This window comes from Aegilops tauschii, chromosome 3 (genome assembly GCF_002575655.3).
Source record: "Aegilops tauschii subsp. strangulata cultivar AL8/78 chromosome 3, Aet v6.0, whole genome shotgun sequence".
NCBI lineage: Eukaryota > Viridiplantae > Streptophyta > Magnoliopsida > Poales > Poaceae > Aegilops > Aegilops tauschii.
The window spans coordinates 549201087-549218200 of NC_053037.3; the positions used below are offsets into that span (position 1 = coordinate 549201087).

Genomic DNA, 17114 nt, shown 5'->3' on the forward strand with positions numbered 1-17114 from the left:
GTTGACGACCAAGAAAATTTTAAAAACTGGCCACATTCCTAGACTCGATGGCAGCCAGCATGTGTTTTTCTTTAGCGTTCGAGTCAAATGTTAAATACTAGTACTAGCACTAATTTTGAACTATCTGTACATTGTGTTGTTTCAAATATTAAACAAAAACTATCTGTACATTTAACATAAATAAATTAGCTAATGCTCCCTCTGTAAACAAAGAGGTGGTATGCAAACCAAAGTATTTTTCATTGGAACTACACGATTTTAATTCAGTTGAAGCATACGGGCCGGCTCGGCGGAAAGGAACGCACGAGTGTCACCAGTCCGCACACGTCACCGTCGGCCGAAAACGACGTGGAGCCATCACGGTGGATAAAACACACGCTTGCATTCAGCACGCAGCTAGCCAGCCAGTCTATCCTTTTCCGCCGCGGAAATACCAAAAATCATTGGTGGCGAGGCGATGCGCTTATCAACCGAGCCCGCCCCGATCCAGATTATTTCAGAGTCACTTCCCTCTCCCTTTCACCCCAGCAGCACCAGTGCACCACCCACCCTCAGACCCTCTCTCTCTCATATAATTGGGGCTGGGATACCACGCGCGCAATCGTCCAAATTGACCAGCGTAGCTAGGGTACAAGCAACGCCGGAGGCAGGGCCAGGCGATGAGAGGAAGAGACCGGCAGTGGAGCACGCGGCCGCTGCGTGCGAGGAGCCGGAGGGAGTGGCCCGATCGCTCCGCTCCAGCTCCGGCTCCGGAGGAAGACGACGGCATGTGGTGGGCCGTGGTGGCTGCTGGGCTTGGGGCGCGGGCCCCGCGGAGCCTGGTCACCCGTCATCAGCAGCGGCCTCCTGGAAAAAGATCGACCCGCCCGCCGAATGGTTCGTCGAGCCGGGGTTTTACTTTACACGTCGACGTCGCGGCGCCACTCCCGGGTTTTGTCTGCTTGTTGCAAACGGGGAGATTTTAGTCGTCGGTGGCTCGTAGTAATAATCTAACGAAACGCCGGGGTTTCCGCAGCAAAGTCATTTTGCTGTGTGATTTAACGACGAGTCCGGAGGAAGAAACAACGGCATGTACACATGTGTACAACTCTATATTCTTTTCTTTTTTGCGAATGTGTACAACTCTATATTGGGAAACGTGTGTGCGCAAATATTTTAATGAGGCACACGGATAAAGGAGGATCACTTGACCATGAATGTAAAAATGTCCTTTTCCCTCGAGAAAATAACTGGTTAGGCGAAACAATATCATTAAGGCCTTCTTTGGTTCACAGGATAGTAAAAACATAGGAATAGAAAAGTCATAAAAAATGAGATGACATGTATTTCAAATCCTATTAATAAGAATAGGAAAGAAGATGTTCTTTGATTCACATCATAGAATTTTTTTCATTAAGTCTAAGCTAATGTTTATTTTCTTACGAAATGTGGAGGATAAGAAGAATTCCTTCATAGAAATATGTTTCTATTCCTACAAATCAAAGGACTTTATTTTTCCTACCGAAATCCTATCCTATGGAATTCCTACAAACCAAAGGAGGCCTAAGATGGAAAAAAAAATACTGTGATTTTTGTTATGCATACACTCACTGTAAATATTTATTGGCCAAACATGTCCACTGCCCCAAAAGTTATGTGCAAGTTCTTACAAAATGTCTCCATAGAGAGAAAACAATGCATATGCACAACTGCGACAGCTTCGACATTTGTCGAAGACACAAGCTTTTTGCCCAGAGCATCAGTCAACCAATCATCGAACGTCAAGGTAGGATTCGGCCACACCAACAGCCTCTACGGCCACCTTAGACTCGACTGGTCACGATAGTGCATAGGGGAAACACTCTTCGGCAACACCTCCAAAGAGGAGAAGACGCTCTCGAGCACCACCACCATTGACATCAACCACTTTCAAAGATTTTAGTTTCCGCTAAATCCTTGAGCCACTCCACCTATCAAGCTCTCCGAGGGGATCCAACCAGTAACAACCTGGAAGGTCGTGCCTCAACTCCGTTGGCACCAGCACCAGCAAAACCAAAAACAATCAGGCGAACAAAAAACATCACCGTCGCTTCACCATGTAGCACGGTTCATGGCCAACACCAGCACCGATCCAACTGGCCAGCCACCGCCTTATCACAGGAGCCCACCTACGCCACAACTTCGGGCGCAACCTAGTCGAGTCCACCATGCTCCCGCACGCGCGCTCTCCAAAGCTCGCCACCTCCACCATGCACCTCCGCGTAGCTCCGCTGCTGGCAGCATGTCATCGTGCCGACCACAAACCCGGGATGCCACCTCTAGCCACCGCCGCTGCCGGGACAAACCGATCGGGTCTAGCAACATAACTATACTCAAACTAATGTTCATGACCATAAGTTGTTTTATTTTTTTTTAAAGCGGGAGGCGGGTTCATGACATTCATGACAAGATGTCCTCTGGTTAAGAGCGAAGAGAGTACGCACCATTCATGACAAGATTCAAATAGGAGCATGTAATATACCGAAGAGATACGAATAAGCAACCTTTTGAATTATGTGTTGAAGTTTTTTACTATTTGTTGAGATAATATTGAAATGATGATGTTTTGTTGCTGAATCATTAGCTAAGTGTTCAAATATGTTTTCTTGTATTTTCATCAAAAACTCCATTCGATGCATGCCACACCCAGATACGTGCTATCAAGCACACAATCTCAACTCAGCATGTCTAAACAAATATAGGCCACGAAAGAAAACCCGAGCTTAACATGTCTCGCCGTATACACAAGGCTACCAAACAAAGTATTAGCTCACCACATAGGCTACCAAACAACGGCACTCATGCATGTCTCAAAGAGGAACAACCAGAACAATTCGCCAACGGTCTTGCTAAGTCTCAGTCGACTAAGACTTTGTACATTGAGATCCGTGCAAAATTTTCTTTTTGGGTTTTCTCTTTTTCCTTTTTGCATGTTACATCACTTGATTGAGACTTGGTTAAATCTTGATCGACTGAGACCTAGCCGCACCCATTGGCCAAACACACGCGCGAACAACCCACGGGTCTGCCCCCTCAACTCCGTTCTGTTTTTGAAAGCGAACGGGTTGATGACATTCATGGCAAGCCGTGGTCGTCCGTTTAAGAGCACAGGAAGTACACAGGCATATAAAATTGTAAACAAAACATTGAATCCAGTTCGGCAGGACGCCAAATGAATGCAAGCATAAAAGAAGAGGAGTCGTATTTGCACGTTTGCTGCTGATTTGATTTGAAACAGTAGCAGTAGTCTCCTTGTTAAAATTAAAACACACATGGGCGGTACGCATATCGTATTAAACTCTCTCTCTCTCTCTACCGCTTCCGTGGGTGGAGATTAGCAGGGGATGAGGAGAGAGAAAAGGAGAGGGGAGGAGCCACTTGCGTGCTGGCCTCTACCGCTGCTGCGATTGGTGCCACCTTCTACCACTCTACTAGTAGGAGTAGTCTACTGCCTCCTCCTCTCTGCTTGCTCGCTCGCTCTGTTTCACTTGTTGCTGCCGCTTTTCTTTCTTTGCTTCTCCTTTTCCGCCTCCACTCCACAGCCTCACCTGCTTGCTCCTCGCTTTGCTTTCTCCCTCCACCTTCCCTCCCCCCCCCCCCCCCCCCCCCCCCCTCTCTCTGCTCCAATCAACCCAATCCCTTTCCCCCCCATCATCCTCCTCCTGTAGCCGCCCGCCCTATTCCTGTTGCTGTTGGCGTTGGAGCTGCTCCTCCTCCTGCTCGCCTCTCCTCTCGTCTCTTCTTCCTTCTCTTCTCTTCTATCGGGCTGTTGCCGTCCGTCGGTCGGTCGGTCAGACGCCGTGCCTGCCGGCAGCTCGGGGGTTTGGTCTGGTGCGGTCTGGTGGTGGCGATTTTGGAGCTCGGGGCTGCGCGGGCCGAGAAGGGGAGGCGGCGAAATTGTGGGGGACAGGCCGGAGCGCGGGGCGAAAGCGCGAGGCTGTTGGCCCCCTTTTGGTCCGGTTTGCTTCCGGGGCATTCAATCCTCCAATCCGGGCGAGCCGGGCGCGTGCGGGCGGTGCGGCGACAGCTGTTTCCTCGACCACGCTGTGTCTGTGCGGCGTGGATGCGGTGCGGCGGGGACGCGTGGTGGCGGCGGCGGCGGGGGAGCCACTGCGGCGGCGCTGGCGATGTAGCCGAATGACCGGCGCTGCTCGCACGGCACGAGGCGGCGGGGAGGGGGCCGCCGGGATGGAGGGGAAGGGCGCGGTGGCGGCCGGGCTGGTGGGGTTCCTGGGGATGGGGCTCGACAGGGTGCGGCTGCTGCCGCTGCCGGAGAAGCTGTCGGCCAAGGCGCTGCGGAGCCACGTGCGGGGGCACGGCTCGCGGGAGGCGCGGGAGCGGTGGTGGCGCTGGACGCTCTTCCTCTGGGTGGTCGGCTGGACGCTCATCTGCCTGCAGATCTTCCACTACTTCGACTCCGGCGCCGTGGAGAAGCGCCGGGAGTCGCTCGCCAGCATGTGCGACGAGCGCGCCCGCATGCTTCAGGACCAGTTCAACGTCAGCATGAACCACCTCCAGGCGCTCGCCATCCTCGTCAACACCTTCCACCACTCGCTCAACCCCTCCGCCATCACCCAGGTACCCCTATCTTGCTCTGCTCCCCGTCTTCCATGGCGGTGATGCCGGATGAGGCCGATTAGTACTAACTAACCCTGTCCGGCATGGCATGGCTGCCCGCAGGCGACGTTCGCGAGGTACGCGGAGAGGACGGCGTTCGAGCGGCCGCTGACGAGCGGGGTGGCGTACGCGGTGCGGGTCACGCACGCCGAGCGGGACCAGTTCGAGCGGCAGCAGGGCTGGAGCATCAAGAAGATGTACTCCTCCCCCAACTCGCAGGGGCCCGGCGACGCCGCCGTCGCCGAGATCCGCGGCCCGGCCGACGAGTACGCCCCCGTCATCTTCGCGCAGGACGCCTACAAGAACGTCATCTCCTTCGACATGCTCTCCGGCGCTGTGCGTGACCATTAATTTACTCGCTTGCTTTCCTATCCCACACAAAAAATCTCGGTGCCTTCGTTTTTCCCCCCACTCTCAAGTCTCAAGCTAGCTAGATTTATCCTTTTTAGCCTAGGCCCGGCCGGCCGTATAAAGCTGCACCTCCCGGTGCTCCTCATGTGGTTTTACAGCTCAGCTCCGCCCAGCCCAGCCCAGCCAGCGCTGCTGCTACTAATATTTTACCACTGACAGTGAATGATTTATTTTTTTACCAACTTACAGTGTGGCCACTTGTTAGTGTCTTTGGATTCTCCTACTCTGATGAGGAACAATTGTTGATTCTGAATTAACATTGTTTGATGCTAACAGAAGTGCATTTGGTTTGCTTTTGTGCAGGACGATCGCGAGAACATAATACGAGCCAGAGAATCCGGGAAGGGTGTTCTAACTGCTCCTTTCCAGCTGCTGAACGGCCGCCTCGGCGTGATCTTGACATACTCCGTGTACAAGTCCGAGCCCCCTGCGGATGCGAGGCTGCAGGAGCGCGTCCAAGCCGCCATAGGGTAAAGTCTGCATCACAGCATCCTATTCCAGCCATATGTGAGTATGCAACAGAATCTCACTGGCTGCTTTTTGCTTGCAAGCAGCTATCTAGGTGGCATATTTGACATAGAAGCGCTTGTCGACAAGTTGCTTCATCAGCTCGCGGGGAAGCAGTCCATCATGGTGAATGTGTATGATACTACCAATGACAAGCCGATCAGCATGTATGGTTCGGATGATACAGGCAGTGGGATGTTCCATAACAGCACGCTCAACTTTGGCGATCCATCTAGACGGCATGAGATGCATTGCAGGTGATTGATTTGTCGCTCTTACCTTTTATCAACCCTGCAGTATGGATACATTCAACGTAGTACTGCCCATGTGTCCTGTTTTCTCCCTTCTTCTCTGTAAAACACAACCACTGTTAATGTGACATATTCCTCTTCAACAGGTTCATGCAAAAGCCACCATTGCCATGGCTTGCAATAACATATTCGTTAGGGGCTTATGTGATTGCTTTGCTCATTGGACATATATTTTATGCTACTGTGCATCGTATCGCAAAGGTTGAAGATGATCTTCAAATTATGAAGAAGCTCAAGAAGTGTGCGGAAGCTGCAGATGTTGCCAAGTCACAGGTTAGTAATCTCTCTTACACAACCTATACTGCTTGTCTAACTCAAAAAAAAATCTCATTCCATGCCCTTTTTTGCTTGTTTGCAGTTCCTGGCTACAGTTTCACATGAGATCAGAACTCCAATGAATGGGGTTTTAGGTGAGTGTGTAATTGATCTAACCCATAATGTATACTCCATTGTTTTCTGGCTGAAGGGATTTAAGCAATCACCACTTTTTTCAGGAATGCTCCAAATGCTCATGGATACTGATCTGGACACAACGCAGCAAGACTATGTTAGAACAGCCCAAGCCAGCGGAAAGGCTTTAGTGTCCCTTATAAACGAGGTTCTTGATCAGGCGAAGATAGAATCTGGCAAACTCGAGCTTGAGGCAGTGCCCTTCGATCTTAGACTAGTCTGTGATGACATCTTGTCTCTCTTCTGTGGAAAAGCTCAGGAGAAAGGACTGGAGGTAATTCCAGAGTAGATTCTTGCAGTGCAGTTTTGGTGTATTTTGTTGGAATGCACTAACCATTTTCATTTTTCATGATTTTATCTTCACGTGCTACGCGAGCAGTTGGCAGTGTATGTCTCTGATCAAGTTCCACAAACACTTATTGGTGATCCGGGTAGAATGAGGCAAATCATTACAAATCTCATGGGGAACTCCATAAAAGTAAGATGATTAATATACGTGAATAGCGTAAAATAGAAATACAACGCATTTTGTTATAAATGTTCATTATTTATATGCGTTCTGTTATTTGTTGGCTGAAGATTTCTATTTTTTTTTTCACAGTTTACAGAAAGAGGACACATCTACTTGACAGTTCATGTCGTCGAAGAGGTCATGAGTTGTTTAGAGGTGGAAACAGAATTTCAAAACACAAACAACACCTACAACACCTTGAGTGGCTACAAGGTAGCTAACAGAAGGCATAGTTGGCAGAGCTTCCAGCTTTTCAATACGGATTTACACTCGGCTGAGATGCCCTTTGCTCCTATCCTGCCTGAAACAATAAGATTGATAATATCTGTTGAAGATACCGGCGTCGGCATCCCACCTGAAGCCCAATCCCGGATATTCATGCCTTTCATGCAGGTTGGTCCATCCATTGCCCGCATCCATGGGGGCACGGGCATCGGATTAAGCATCAGCAAGTGCCTGGTTCATCTCATGAAGGGGGAGATTGGGTATGTAAGCATACCCAATGTTGGTTCTACTTTCTCCTTCACTGCAGTGCTTACGAAGGCACGCTCCAATGCAAATGCTAACAAATCGCCAGGGTTTAAAGGGATAAATGCATTGGTAGTTGATCATAAGCCGGTTCGTGCCAAGGTTACCAAGTACCATTTGCAAAGGCTTGGAGTCAAAACGGAATTGACCACTGATGTAAACCAAGTTATTCCTAAGATGAACTGCGCATCACTAGTTACAAGGCTAGTGCTAGTTGACAAGGAAACCTGGATGAAGGAATCCCATTCAATGCCTCATTTGCTTAGCAAACTGCGGAGCAAAGATCAGTCAGACCCTCCGAAGCTCTTTCTTTTGGAGAACCCTACGAATTCTATCAAGAGCAGTTCAAATATATCGAGGGAGCATAACTTGAATGTAATCATGAAGCCGCTTCGTGCAAGTATGCTTCAGGCCTCACTAAGGCGGGCTTTGGGCGGAGTAGATAAGGTGCATGGCAAGAATGGAGTCGTTGGCAACTCAGCGTTGGGTAGCCTTCTTCACAAGAGGCAAATCATTGTGGTTGACGATAACGTTGTGAACCTTAAAGTGGCTGCTGGTGCTCTCAAGAAGTATGGCGCAGAAGTAATTTGTGCAGACAGTGGGAAGAAAGCAATCGCATTGCTAAAACCACCTCACAGTTTTGATGCTTGTTTCATGGACATACAAATGCCAGAAATGGATGGGTAAGTCTTTAAATGGCTGCTCACCATTTCCTTCGAGTATTAATCTGTCAGTCATAAATTACTGAAGTTTTATCATGCATTTTTTCCAGGTTTGAAGCCACCAAGAGGATCAGAATGATGGAACGAGAGCTAAATGAGCGGATAGAACGCGGAGAAGCGCCACCAGAATGTGCTAAAGTTCGGAGGTGGCGAACTCCGATATTGGCCATGACGGCAGATGTTATCCAGGCAACATATGAGCAGTGCTTGAAATGTGAAATGGATGGCTATGTCTCCAAGCCATTCGAAGGGGAGCAGTTGTACAGAGAAGTAACTCGATTTTTCCAAAGTCATGACCATGTTCAGTAGGTAGGTCTATATGGATTGTAAATTAGTGGAGGATGTCACCACACAGCTCATGGCATTGGTGCGGAGGAGTTTGTTGAAGCTGCAGTGCTCCCAAGAGTAAGCTCCTCTGTAATTTATTACCCCCTCCTATCTGCATCCATGTTTCTTTCTTATTTAAGAATCAAACTAGCACTGCTAGGCAAAAGAAAATGTGATATGCATTTATATAAGGTCTATAAAGCTTAAAGCAATTCTTAGCAGGCCTTCTTGCTGAAGTTTGTTTGTGGTGGTTTGGTTCTAAAGAACAACTATTACAATTTCTTAAAGCAAGCTCTGATTTTGAGATCTCCGAGCTCATTATATTATATACCCCTTGGAATCCTCCTGGTCTAATGTCATGTTTTTTCTTATTATTCCAGGTATGAGCTTAAAAACCTGGAGATCGATGGAACCACCAGGCTCTGTTTCTTGGTACACCATCCCACCAAGAGGCAAAGAAAAAAGCTGTAAAGCTCTTGGAGTCGAGGTGCACGTGTGGCATTTTGTTCAGCAACTTCTCGAAGACGGTTCACGCGAAAAAAAAAGGCCAACCGCATACGCTGACAGCAGGTTTCAGCTCGACCGATGTCCTCCGCCTTTGTAATGTAAATGTAAAATATAGGGAGAGCAAAATTTTCCTTCCTTTTTCCTCCCCGGGAATTGTATGGGTGTACATAATTAGGTGTTGGTGGTTTGTGCAGGAATTTCCCTTTTGTGCATTTGAATGTGTTTTTTTGCGCGGTGTGTCCCAAGCTGTAAGTCATCACACATTCAAAGCTGAAGCCTTCGTTTTCTTGATCTCTCAGCTGGTGTGTTCTCCTTCTTTCCTGTCCCTGTCCCTATCAGAGTCCTCAACCTCCTGAAGTCTCTCCTGCTGTTGGTTGGGTTTCTCTTCTCTTCTCTTCTCTTCTCTTCCCAGCTAATATACATGCATATCCTACTTGGTGGTGTGGCTTTTGTGGCGTCTCCGTCCGATGAAAACGGCTTTTGCCTGATGTCACCCACCAATGGCTAAACCCTTGTTTAGTACGTGGTCCGGGCCGTTGTCATGGCACCTAACTGCTGCATTATGTCCATCGTTCCCCAAGGTCTCCAAACTGACGCACTTTCTTGCGATGGAGGCTAAACTAATCGTGGTGGTTGCAATGGTGTAATCCTGTGTTCACTTGCTCCAGCGTTGCCCTTGTGCTTGTCCCGGTGCTTACCGGTCTCCATTGACATATATAACCTCTTTCTCTATGGCTGTGCTGGTGCCTTTGTCAATGAAACCGGCGGATTCAACCACCTTTCATCATCATCGGAAAGAGGAAAACTATGATTGTGTCGATATCTATGGTTTTTTCTTCGAACACGAATTTTGCAGGAGGAAGTTCATTTCCCACATGAACAAGTTTTTTGTTTTAAAAAAAATATGAAATGCGCGGATTCAACCACCTTCCATCAGAGAGAAAGAAAAACCACGATCGTGTCGATATCTAGGGGGTCTCTGCCTTGAACACATGAACTTGGCAGGAATCGCTTCATTTCCCACAGGAACAGGTTCTCTTTTCTCATTTCAAACAGGATCCCAAGGAATCTGATTTGCTGCTACCTGCAAAATAGAAGGGCCAAAGGGAAGGCCAAAATGCTGCCGGAGCATTGCTACTGCCTCTGCCTCGCAGGCCTGCATCAGGATCATGTTATCCTGTGCTTTGGTTGAATTCACAGCACAATCATGACAATCAAAGAAGTGTGAATTTGGCCAATGACCATTTATGCTTTGCATGTGCACAAGATGGGAGTACGCTTGTCATTTACACCTGGATCCCAGTTTCAGGATTTGCCATACATTTATTACCATTTGCAAGCCTAGCAAATATAACTTCAAAAGCTTCATCATGTTTTCATTGGCAACTGAGCTCCGTTTCAAATTTATCTTCACATTTATTACCATGTACACGCCTAGCAAATGTGAAAGATGGTACTCCCTCCCTCCGGTCCTTTTTACTCCGCATATAAGATCTGTCCGAAGTCAAACTTTGTAAAGTTTGACCATGTTTATATGAAAAAGCATCAACGTCTACCATACTAAAGTTGTACAATATGAAAATTAAATTCATGACACAAAACATGGTCAAACTTTACGAAGTTCGACTTCAGAGAAATCTTATATGCAGAGTAAAAATGACCGGAGGGAGTACTACACGCAAGGCAGTTGGTATTTAAGCTTCCAGAGCTTCATCATACTCCTCATTGACAATTGAGCTGCGGTCCAGGATTACCATCACATTTATTACCATGTACACGCCTAGCAAATGTGAAGGATGGTACTACATACTACGAAGCAGATGGTACTTCCTCATCATACACACAGACCTTACACCTTCCTAAAGTTTGGCCAGAAGTCAGGTTATGCACATGGGGGGTTTTTATGTACAGTCAAGTGAAACATCAATTTCATCATGGATTGGTGATGGTACTGAAATTTGTTGGTAAATCCTTCTGATTTGGCAGGATCCACTACTCACCAAAGCTTTTACTGCTCTTCAGGCGGCCAGCTGCTTTCCAGATCATCATTTAACAGGGGAGGAGGACACAGGATAGTGGGTGCCCAGTGCTCTGTCATCAACATAGCTGGTGCCAGATCAGCTACTTTCCATGGCCAATCTGTGATGGGAAAACCATTTTAGTAAGTTCAAGAGAATAGATAAGTTGCAAATTTCATGCACAAAGTGCTAGACAGTAGACATATGGAGTGAGTTTTTCGCTCATAAATCTGCTCTTGCTTCAGCAAGTTTTTGACTGAAACGCCTTCAGTAGACACCACGGATCATGGCCTCACCTTTGCTTGTTGGTGCCATTCGAGCATCCTGCGGTAGTCCAGCCTTGCGACGGGGCAACCGACGATAGCCGATACCCTCGAAACAGCCTCACTGACAGCTGTTTCCACTCTTTCCTTGCGGAAAACCTTGACGATGTCTTCTTCCTCGTCTTGGTCGATTGGCATCGCCCTGCTATTGATTCCTCGCAGACCAACACCTTTTCGGAACCACCTCAGCATGATCTTCTCAAGGATGCCAACACTTTGAAGTAACTCCTTGTACTTGTTTCTTTCTCGGTGAGCTCTGAACCGTGCCTATCAGAATAAACAGGTGGACTTGCTTATCGACTGAACAAAATCCTCAAAACATCAAGGATGCACTAGTACACATCTAATTAATCTGCGCATGATACACGGAACTGAACTTACCTGAATCTTGATGACATTTTTCCGAACTTTCTGATATTCCTTACGTTTCTTCCAGCACCTGAAGTTCTTCTGGATAGATAATGCAGCTCTTTCGAGCATAGATGGCGAAGCAGAGCTATCTCCATTCTGAAGAGCCTTTTGTTTCTTCTTTTTTAAGGAAAACACACGGAAGGTAGCTTGTATGCACCCGGCAGCTTGAACAGCATTTCGGATAGCTCCTAAAGAATCCCTCAGTGCAAGCTGGTCATCAGTTCCACCATCCACATGTGCGCATTTATCTGATACTCTATCCACAGCACTAGATGTACTCACTCCACCATTATGATCTACGGGTTTCCCATTTTCTTGTGATTCCAGAGAATGAAGGGTACTGGTTAGTTCTGCTTCTGAAAGGAATGCAGAGATGCCTATGAAACCATATGCAGACGCTATTGAAGCAGGTGTCTTGGCAGCAGGGTCTTCCGCTGTTGGATCTGAAAGTGCACCCACAGCAGCGCCTGCAGCAAAAAGAACCGCCACCATTTGTTGCCTGTCATTTCATATTAGGCTCGGAGTCAGGAGGAAATTCATATGAGATGAAGCTAGGAAACAGAACATAAATTGCCTATATTACAGATGGGACATATGCATTTGGTTGCAAGAATAGGAAAGCTTATGAAAATAGTTTGAGTAAATCTTTGCATGCAATGAATAGACCATCAATACCTTCCGAATCGTGCAGCCCAATGCAGAGCAGTCCATCCATTTGCATCACGGTAGTTTATAGGCACGCCATTATTAAGCAGCGGTTTCAGAGCCCAGTCGTATCCCAGTGCGGCAATTGTATGTATAACACCATGGTATTGCTTAGGAAGCAAATACTCCCCTTCACTGTTCTGTTCAAATTTGGATGATAGCCAGTCCTCGAACTTACTGTTAAGCATCACTTCCATGATGCAATTTACTGCATTCTCATGGTCCAACTGCTCACATGTTCTCCCTATAATCTCTGAGGGGTTAACTGGGAATCCAGACTGGACATTTGGGAGTGGCAACCTGAACTTTGAGAAGAGTTCACAGCCATGACTATCAAAAAGCATCTGCACATAGTTAAGAAGCAACAACAGCTCATTGTCACTTTTGGTAGGCCTCTGTTGGAATTCAAATTCCCGTGCTTCACTGTAGGGTTTCCCGTTCCCAATAATCATTGTGTTGGTAGGCTTTTCAACAAATCCAAATTCTCGATCTTGAGTGCAAGGTTTCCCATTCTCATCGAGCATGCACATTCTCACCTTTCCAGCACCAAGGTATGATGGAGTATAACAACGGATGACACCTTGCTGGACAATTTCCGCAGGTACCTTAACATCACCAAATAGTACCCATAAAATATTGGAGGGGAAGTCTCCTGCAATGACAACCTGCATACCATTTATAGCCTCCAATTAATTATTGTAAGAGATCATGGTAGAAACTGACTTCAACACAGAATTTCCTTAAATACAATAATAACAACAACAACAACAACAACAACAACAACAACAACAACAACAACAACAAAGCTTTTAGTCCCAAACAAGTTGGGGTAGGCTAGAGGTGAAACCCATAAGAGCTCGCAACCAACTCATGGTTCTGGCACATGGATAGCAAGCTTCCACTCATGGTTCTGGCACAGAATTTCCTTAAATGGTCAACATTTTTGCCAACGAGGCAATAGATGAACTCAGAGATCATGCACACTCTGATAATTATACCGATATTGGCACTCCCATGTGCCAATATCCCCAAATGGTTCCATATCTTATCAATAGAGCGGAACAACGAAGTAGCATTATTTAACTGACAAAACAACTTGCTGAATTAAGAATATCAACTTCAGCTCCAGGGGATACCTTAGCACTTTCAGAACAAAATGCCCATTCTGGAGAAACCTCATGAATATGGAACCATTGGTTTTCATCAACTGTCACAGGAGCTGAATGCAGAAAAGAATTAAGTTGGTCCTCTTCCAACCATGCTTCCGATCAAGAGAGACATACATGGAAAATTGCAATTTTTCAGAAAGTTTGCTCATGGTAACCCAGGCAGTAATTACCAATGAAAGAATCATAATGCATGGTATTTGGTAGCACAAGAGTAGAGCACCTGAATTTCTTATGACATCAATAGGATCGCGATAAGGTTGGCTTCCTTCAGTACGGTTGTCTTCACTAAACTCCTCCAGTTCATAAAAGATATCTGCAAGGTTTGTACCTGTGTCGAATTCTTCATTCTGGATCCCAGGCATAGGATTAGGATCATGATTTGGCAGAACCTCGCCAGTGTTAACATCATGACGTTCCTTGTTTTCCAGACTCAACTGCATTTCAAGCATCCGCCGCCAATCAAATTGACTTGTATCATTTGATTCATTGTTTATGGTCAGGATCTGGGAACTAACTTCTTCCGCGGATCCTGGGCTGCGAGAGAGGAGACGTGGCGCAATTATCTCACTTGTCAACCCCGGCGAACTATGTGCATCCGCTCTGCTAGCACTGCCATTCTGATAGGATGTTGGTGAACCGTTTAGTGCTGATACTGAAATGCTGCCCTGGTAATCAATCAACAAATAAAGGTTAAGCACAGGATAGCCCCAAAAACAATGTAATGACTTCAGCCACTAATTAATAATGTGCACTAGCTTAACAGGTGAATTAACCAATGGAAATTCTACACGATGTCAAGTTCAATTTCACTGGTGCTTTGCCCCAGTGATCAATTAATCTGATATGTTCAAAGATCGCCCACTGTTGAAGTGAATAGATAACTGTGGATAGTAAACCAATGTTATTTTTTCACTCGTCCTAGTTGGTTAAGCATCAGAATTGCAGATGTGTTTTTTTTTTTGAGGAAGAATTGCAGATATGTTATGACAAAAGGAAGATAAAACAAGAGACGAACCTCTAGCACATCTCTATAGTGGACAAGAACAATGTGCTCATAAGCCCTGCAAAGATGAATTGCTTTCATTAAATGTGAACTGAAATTTACAACAACAACAAAGCCTTTAGTCCCAAACAAGTTGGGGTAGGCTAGAGGTGAAACCCATAAGATCTCGTGACCAACTCATGGCTCTGGCACATGGATAGCAAGCTTCCACGCACCCCTGTCCATAGCTAGTTCAAATAAAATGTTATTCACGGGGAAAATAACAGCAAATCATAACCCACACCCCAACAGTAGAAGTCATAGTAATAACAGGGTATAATACCAATATTTTCTGGAACTTACGAGTACAAGAATTGCTGTGCCTATTTTGGAGACTCCTAATAAAAATATAGGATTGCCCTTAGGAATAAAGTCTCTTGCACTGTTTCACATATCAGAAAATATGGGAGAACATAGTAGACCATTGCAAATTTTAACATGTCTGCAAGGAATTGGTGAACGTTGGTTTCTATCTGTTGGGAACATCTCAGATGGATGCTCAAACTTCAAAGTAACGACCGTAGACAGAATAACTTATGAATATGAATTAATGCAACAGGCTTTACCATAGAAGCAAGAAAAGAAAATGACACGTGGCCATGGACTGCTTATAAATTCCTCCCTGAGTTCCCATTCAAAAATCCTCCATGAGGAGCACAATGACAAAGTTGCTATTGGGTTTGTGTTCTAAGGAGAAGCAATCACAATTCACAACAATCCGAGACACAAGAAAAGCTTATGGGAAGCATAGAATACAGTGCCTAACATATTCCCCCTACAAGTAACCAGGGTACTCACGGTTCAAGCATCCAATATATCCGCCTCATGAATGTAGGGCTATTTTCTGCACGAGCATAATAGCAGTTCAGTGCCTTTACATTGTTAACCTGAAATTTGTAGGGTCAAACGAGGAAAGCACATTAACTATGCAACTCATCTGATTGAGTCATAACAACAAAGATTACCAACTATTTATTGGCTTTGCTCTTACTAACATACTATGATTAACACTTGGACTCCTATTACTAGACTAGAGATAAACATTGAACAGACCTTAAGGTACTCATGTGCTTCGTTACCACTCTTCCCATTCCTCTTTTTTTGCCATTGATACCCATCATTCCGGAAGAACCGATGTACCCTACGGTTGAAAAGGAACCAAGAACCACCTGTAATTTCAGAACCAAGTAAGTTAATCACGCCCAGGGCACGCATTAGATTGAATCAGATACCTCGCAAGCAAGAAAACAAAAGGATGGTTTTATTACTCGGTGGCCTCTGAGGGGTTCTGTTTTGGATCCCGAACAGCTCGCAGTTCCGCAATATGTCCAGAACCTCTCTGGGCTTGAGCCACCGCGTCTTCACCTCCCGCTGCAGATTTTGTATGTCGAGACCTGAATCAGATGAACAAAATGTAACAAACTTGTCACAAACTAGATCATTAGGAACACATAACAACTAAGGGGAATTTTCACAGTTCATTAACGACGCAGAGGGATCACCATTCCCGTTTTTCCTTAACAGCAAAGGAAGAAAGAAAGAAACATAGCAGCTGGAGGGATCATGGTTCCAAAGTACTCCCACCAGATATTTCTCAAAATATTTACTGGATAGGATCATGGTTTGAAGGTATTTACGAAACAAGAAAGAAAGAAAAAATAGCAGCTAGGTGAATCAGGAACATGAGCTACGAAGCAGCAATATACAGGATCCGGCACCAAATCCATAGACCCGAGGTAGTATTTACTACTCCCACTCTCACCTCACAGCACCCAAACCTAACCGCCTGGCTCTTGGTAACCAGAATCAGCCGCAGGAACCGCACAGGACACGGCGTAAGATTGCAACTTGGGAACCGGGGAATCCGGCCTTGGTTACCTTGCTGCTGCTGCATCGCGGCGGCCCGACAAACTCCGGCGAGGGACCAAGAACTGGGGCGGGGGGAGTGGCGAGGGCGACGAATATCCCCGCAGGCACCACCGAGGTGAGTCTTGAATGGCCGGGTCGCCGCCAACTACTCCCCCAGGTGTTTGCGGTGGGTGGGTGGCACACTTCCTGAATACTATACTGTTGGATCTGGGACAAGCAAGCAAGCAGGCAATCACTCGCCCCGGTCCAGAGATGCCAGTCGGTCGCGCCGAGCAGCGGCAGTATCCAGTGAGGCCGGAGAGGGAGGGAGAGGGGGATTAGTAGGGGGAAAGAGCGGAGAGGGGAAACTGCGCGGCGGATTCCACCGGACATCCCGGAAGAGAGGTCTGGTGCCAAAGCCAAAGTGTAGGAGGAACTCCAACGCCGCGACCCAATTCGTCGTCACGTGTTTGTTTGGGTCGAAACGAACGAAAGCGTCAGCCCAATGCGCGGACCCAAACCGCGTCCGCTTCGTGTCTGTTTTTTCATGCCTAAATTTGAGCCTGATTTGTGTCCACGCGGACACCAAACGAGCACGTGCACGCCCTCTCGGTGTCCGTTGTGGCTCCACCTGTCGGCCACCCAACTACCGCTCGCTGTCATATTAAACGCGATCACCTACCTCAGGT

General features: G+C 46.7%; 2 protein-coding genes across 8 annotated transcripts; one reads left to right on the forward strand and one right to left on the reverse strand.

Annotated features, from left to right (window-relative positions):
* The first annotated feature begins 3427 nt into the window (after positions 1-3427).
* LOC109775061 (probable histidine kinase 3) lies at positions 3428-9072 on the forward strand. The gene is made up of 11 exons (XM_020333812.4): positions 3428-4596; positions 4699-4971; positions 5350-5516; positions 5601-5810; positions 5951-6137; positions 6223-6274; positions 6359-6588; positions 6694-6792; positions 6916-8036; positions 8126-8480; positions 8783-9072. The coding sequence occupies exons 1-10, from the start codon at positions 4156-4158 to the stop codon at positions 8382-8384; spliced, it is 3039 nt and encodes a 1012-aa protein (XP_020189401.1). The 5' UTR covers positions 3428-4155; the 3' UTR covers positions 8385-8480; positions 8783-9072.
* A 1524-nt stretch (positions 9073-10596) lies between these two features.
* Positions 10597-16873, reverse strand: LOC109775063 (calmodulin-binding transcription activator 4). Of its 7 annotated transcripts, none has more exons than XM_020333818.4 (12): positions 16456-16868; positions 15846-15971; positions 15631-15746; positions 15376-15421; positions 14551-14596; positions 14051-14200; positions 13756-13969; positions 13503-13627; positions 12337-13031; positions 11632-12160; positions 11224-11517; positions 10597-11048 (listed from the first exon to the last, which is right to left on the reverse strand). In XM_020333818.4, exons 4-12 carry the CDS (start codon positions 15402-15404, stop codon positions 11031-11033), a joined length of 2100 nt encoding a protein of 699 aa, XP_020189407.1. In that variant the 5' UTR covers positions 15405-15421; positions 15631-15746; positions 15846-15971; positions 16456-16868; the 3' UTR covers positions 10597-11030. The 7 variants fall into 7 exon arrangements, with proteins under 7 accessions (XP_020189407.1, XP_020189404.1, XP_073367150.1 ...); XM_020333815.4 differs by having other exon boundaries at positions 15376-15464; XM_073511049.1 differs by having other exon boundaries at positions 13503-13585; positions 15376-15464; positions 16456-16856.
* Between the last annotated feature and the right edge of the window lie 241 nt (positions 16874-17114).